The 6,000-nt window shown below is 41.1% G+C and overlaps 1 protein-coding gene across 1 annotated transcript in view; it reads right to left on the reverse strand.

The window, feature by feature from the left end:
* Positions 1-3,703, reverse strand: part of LOC140847691 (relaxin receptor 2-like) — a 43,394-nt gene extending 39,691 nt beyond the window's left edge. The window contains 1 exon segment of the mRNA XM_073228789.1: positions 3,683-3,703. Within this exon segment, the coding sequence (XP_073084890.1) occupies positions 3,683-3,703 (21 nt within the window).
* Positions 3,704-6,000: the final 2,297 nt, after the last annotated feature.

The following is a 6,000-nucleotide window of genomic DNA, read 5'->3' on the forward strand; positions in this document are numbered from 1 at the left end:
CTTTACCCATCAGCCTGATGTTCTGGCTGAGTCTCTCTCCACAGTGAGGCCAGAGACGACGACCCCATGGCCCCAGGGATTTGGGGACCACAGAGGGTCCAGGCCAGGGAGGCCATTTCCCAGAGTGCACCACTCCTAGCGGAGTTCGGTCCTGTTCAGATGCAGATGAAGCCTCTGCCATGGATGCCAGAGAGCCAGTCGCTCTTGAAAGAGCAGCACCAGGGAAACCGCTCATTTAGAGTCAAGCAAATGTTAACCGAATGCCCTCTAGGTGCTAGGTCAAGGGTCAGACAACATCCATTCCCACCTGGGACACAGGATCTCTAAGAGGGGAAGGCACACCATTCAGTGCAGCCCCCACGAGAAGCAAAGGTGATCCAGCTCATTCGAGTCCACCCAATGGAGACCGTCCCACTTTGTGGACATGTCTGAGCCTCACTGAAAGCCCACCGTGGTGGGGCAGATGATTCACTGTTTCTGTGAAGGAAACCAATAAAGACTTGCTAAGAAAGCTTTTATGTGATGGTGAGTGGAGAGGAATTGGCCTCTTGTGTGTTGTTTCCTCAGCTTAGAAATCTTACACCTTTATTCTACTGTTTGCCCTGACAGGATTGCGTGGCCACATCAGTCAGTAAGTACAAGATCCAGACCCCATTTCTTGCACACTTTTACCCCACCTCCTTCCCATTTCAAAGATGCCTGCCTTCGAGGAAGGTCACCAAGCCCCATTTCTGTCATATTTTTCAGGACAAGCCAAATGCCTGTCAATTTCCCTCAGGCTTCTTCTACTCACAGATTTTCTCAGAAAACTGTCATCCCATCTCCCTCTTCAGATATTGTCTGATGTTTAGACAAACTGATTGATGGTAATGATACATACCTATGTGGAATAAAGTATGGGCTGGATACATGTTGACTGATAGTAGAAAACAGGTGAATTTCAAATTGTCAATATCATTTTCACCAGGGGTAGATTTCAGCCCCATGTCTCCCCTAGGCTGGTGCATTTATGTGGATCACACATAAATCCACATAAGGGCACAAGGAATGCTTGTCTCCCCAAACGATCTCTTTTACTGACCAGGAAACTGTATACACTTCACCTTGAGAGATGCTTTCTTTTAGCTGAAAGCTTGCCTTTTAGTCTTCAAACACCTGTCTTGTTCTGCTTGAGTCTGAGAGACTAGTTCTTCCTACAAGCTGCCTGAGCACAATGAACTCAGAGAATGAATGCTGTGGTGTGTGAAGGTTAGGTGGATATGGGGAGGGTGTCTGTGCAGGGGACAGGGTGCAGCCTGATGGGAAATGTGGAGAGGACAGAAAGGGACAGTTGTGCTCTTTGCCTCTCCCTTTATCCCTCTCGGATTCTTTGACTGCCCCGTCCCAAGGGACTTTCACTGGCTATTATTCCTCTTGGTGGTCATTCTCCCCAATTCGAGTCTCATTGGATTATAGATTTATGTGCATCCCAGACTTCGGTGGACCTGACACGGGCATGGGACCCCTTCACACTGATGGACTAGTGCTGAGCCTTGCAGACACTGCACAGTATTGGCTGGAATTCTGGAAGCATCTTTTCTGGACCAAGGACACAGGTCTCCCTTTCTGCCCTCAGTGTAGCCTCTCCTCTGTGTTCTGCATTCCATCTAACTGCCTCTTCTCAGAATCTCTCTTCTGCTAATTATTTCCTTTACCTCTTACATTTTCAATACTCCTGTCTTTCCCCTTAAGGGATTTTCTGTTAACATTAATCTTATTCAATCTCCTCCAGTCAACCAACTAAACCAGTCAACCACTCAAGCAAGCAAGCACCCAATTGACTCAAATCCTACTCTGTCCACATGAGGACAGAGGCACACATCTCTCCTTTCAAAAGTAAATTCTCCCAAAAAATCAGTCAAGTCAGTGTCTCCACGTCCTCACCACCCTTTTTTCTTCTGAAAAGCATGCTGTCTTGGACCTGCTGCTCTGCTGTCATTCCTCACACCAGAAGCACTAATATCCTCTTTGTTACTAAATACAGTAAGCATTTCAGAGTTCTCTGCAGCGCTAACGCAGCCAACCGCAGTCACCAAGTAGAAATCCATCTCTGCCCTGGCTTCGTGGTATTGCACAGCCTTGCTTTACTTTACGTCCTCTTTCTCCATAATCTCCAAAGGTTCCCTTATCACCACCCCTTTTCTCTGTAACGCTCTGGCTTCCTTTCCTTTGCCAGTCCTTTGAGGGTCACCGATACACAGATGAGGTCCGAGGTTTCTGACACCAATAGGATGAACTGAAGAAGTTAGAGGGACCTGCAAAAAGTTACTAATTTTTAGTTTTGCAAATAAGAACATTAAAAACCCCTGAGTGACTGTGTTTTATAATAATGGTTTGTTAGAAAAATAGTATTTTATTGTTAAAATGAGAGAGAACATACCCACAGAAGAAAAGACAATCCTTTGAAAGGAAGGCATTTAGCTTTGTAAAAACCTAATTTATTTAGGCTCATGGACTGGTAAAACTTACATTCCTGACTGCAGTGGCCTGGACCAGTGCTCTAATATGTGTGAGAAAATGGAATCTGGCAATGTTACCGGAATTCTCTGGGAAGGTTAGCTCTCTGTTGTATAACTCACAGATATTTTCACTCCCAGTTTGTCGCTTGTCTTTAACTCTGCTCATCATGACAGGGGCTCCAGAGAGAGAACTATCAGATCCTGACTTTAAAATAACTATGCAAACTGAAAACAGAAGGTAATTTACTTGATTCAATTAAGGATATTTATAAAAACCTATAACAGAGTATACTCAATGGTGAATTATTTATGGCTTTCCCTTTGAGACTAGGAACAGCACAGCAATATTCCCTATTACTACATTTCTTCAACATTGTGTGGAAGGGCTTAGCAAATTCAGTAAGGCAAGTAAATCAGTTGTATAATTATTGGAAGAGAAGAAATAAATCTGTCATTATTCATGACTGGTACGATTGTGAACATAAAAAATCCAGAATAATAAACTATTAGTGTTAGTGAGTTTAGCAAGGTGTCCACAAAATCAATTTAATTTCTATATATCAGCAACGAACAATTAGAAAATGAAATGTTTAAAAAATACCCTTTACTATCACATCAACTGTTTCATATATTTAGGAATAAAACTAACAAAAATCTGCAAGACATTTATGCAAAGTATATAAAATTATTAAGAGACATTAGAGACTTAAATGAATGGAGACTTACTATTTTAAAGATGTTAACACTTACCTCAAATTCATCTATAGGTTCAAAACAACAAAAATCCAGGAGTGTGCATGTATATGTGAGCAGAAATGGGTAAGTTGCTTCTGAAAGGCACATGGTAATGCAGGAGAGAAAGAGGCAGCCAAGTCAGCTTTGAAGAAAGAGAACACATTGAGAGAACTCATCTGTGTGTCAAGACTCACAGTGGTGCAATACTCTAAGCAGCACGATATCAGGGCAGACTGAAACCTAGATCAATGGAGCAGAACAGATAGCTCAGACACAGACACACACGTATGGACACTTGATTTATGACCTGGTGGCACCGCAGAGCACCGTTGAGTATGGTCACTTAGAGGTAGATTATGCTACATATTAAAGGTAAACCAAGGAAATTTCCAGAAGATAATATAGGAGAAAGTCCTTATGACTTTGGGGTAGAGATTTTAAGAAAATACAAAAACAACAAACAAAAGCATCACTCATAAGAGAAAAGAGAGAGAAACTAGACTAAACTTAGGAACTGTTGAAAGATAAAATGTCACTATTAAGAAAGTATGAAAGTAAGCTGCAGAGGAGATGTTTCAAAAACTTTCAAAGTCTATAGTTAGAATACATCCTAATACTCTCTAATACATATGTATTTTATATTTATATTTATGCACATTTATATTATCTATATACATTATATATATATGTATATATATACAAACATATATATTAGAGAGAGAGTGGTCCTACTTATTAATAAAGAAAAGATTAACAGTAAATAGAAAAAGTAGCAAGAGCTTGAATAGACTCTAAATATAAGAGGATATCCAAATAGCAAAAAAAATCTGAGAAAGTATTAAAACTAATAAGTGATCAGGGAAATGCAAATTTAAACTACAATGAGATAGCACACAGGTTACCAGCATGGCTATAATTTTAAAAAAACAATCATACACTATTTGACAAGGCTATGGAGCTGTGCAAACTCTCACACACGGGTGGGACTCTTAATTAGAGCAACTGCTTTAGAAAACAGTTTGTCATTTGTGACCTACCAAACTTGAGGCTCTGGGAACCTTATGAGTTGGCAGTTTTACCTCTGGATACGGATCTCCAGATCCCCGTAGAAATGCACACCCAGGTGCCCCAAGAGACTCAGACAAGGATATCACAGAAACAGTACTCAGAAAAGGACAAAACTGGAAATAGTCCAACTGTCCTTGCAAAATAAAATGGCTAACAAATGGATATATTCATCGATGCGTAACATATGGTATTGAAAATGAAGAAACTAAATCATTCAAAGTGATTTCAGATCAATCATAGCCAGTGGACAGTTCTCCTGTACTTCTTATAATTGCTCTGTGTTCCATCAGGGAAACACGCATTTTATGGTAATAAGACATTTAGACATTAGTTTGCCGTGTTCTGTATGTCCGAAATGCAATTTTTCTCATTTTGCACTTCATCGTTCTGTGATATTTATCTCAAAAATCATTTCTATGCAAACTTTACTGATCCCTCCACGACCACTCCAGAGGATGAACTTCTCTTTTCTTTGCAGAGCATCTTGCGCATACATCTATTGTAGTATTTATGGCATTTATTATAATTAGAGATATTTTCATTCTTCCTGTAGTTTACTGTGCCCCACCTATGGAAAGGAACTTACTTTATTAATTTTGAATCTCCTGATGCCTAGAAAAGTTCTCCATTTTTAGCACATACCATATGCCTCCAAATTGTTATCCAAACTTAGTTAACATTTTCAAGGATAATAAAATTGTTTTCATAATTGGCCTACTCATACCTAAATCCCTGTATGTGGAAGTGCGGAGCATACAGGTCCTTCAATGATCATGTCAGAAACAGGCTAAGTTTGTGTTGGATATATGCCAGTGTGGGTTAGGTGCACACACAAGTTCTCTGCTCTTTTCCCTTTTCTCATTTGTCTTATATTAATGCTTCTTTTTTTAATTTGGCCTTTTTGCTTGAAGCTATCTCCCATACACAGCAGAGGTAGCAGAGGAGAAGTGGGAAATTTCCAGGTGAATTCTATGGCCCACACTGGCTTATTACACTATATGCTCTACACCTAGAAATCAGGTTACAGGAAAAGGAATTGCCCCATGCTTTTACTCCTTGTAAAACCCCTGCAACTCATACATACAATGAACGAAAATAACACTGCAATGCAAAACAGTGTGCTCTTACTGAAGGCAACCTATTCTCAAAGTAGATAATTTTAGCTTTAGTAGTTACAGCTTAAGTAGTGTCTTGCCAATGGGTTTCAGCCCCAGGCAAGTTCACTATGGATTCAATGAGGCCAAAGAAATGATAGTAGAACAATCTTGGGGTGAAAGGGTTATATCCAACTTTGTCTCCATGGTGGCAGGTCAGTCACTAAAATCCCATCCACTCAGAGTGAGTCTGCACACAGCGAGTCAGACTCTGCCTCTGGACCACTCTGCCCACACAGCTGTCCTCTGGGCCTCTGTCCTCGGCACTGCCACCACTCCAGCCACTGCTCTACTCTCCTGCAGCCTTGCAGCCATGCCACTATGTCGCCCATAGCACTGGGTGGAGCTCTCTAGAGTCAATAATGATGTATTGCTCACACATGTGCAGTGAGCTAGCCAACCAGGGCCAGGTGAGAACCCTGACCACAGGAGCTTTCATTTTATCCACCGTAGTTAAGAGTGGCATTTTTTAGTGGGAAGCAGGAAAAAACCATGAAAGAATGGCTTCTAAGCAACGGAATGGAGTTTTTCAGTACCACTCAGCA

The sequence above is a fragment of the Manis javanica genome, chromosome 1 (genome assembly GCF_040802235.1).
Source record: "Manis javanica isolate MJ-LG chromosome 1, MJ_LKY, whole genome shotgun sequence".
Classification (NCBI taxonomy): domain Eukaryota; kingdom Metazoa; phylum Chordata; class Mammalia; order Pholidota; family Manidae; genus Manis; species Manis javanica.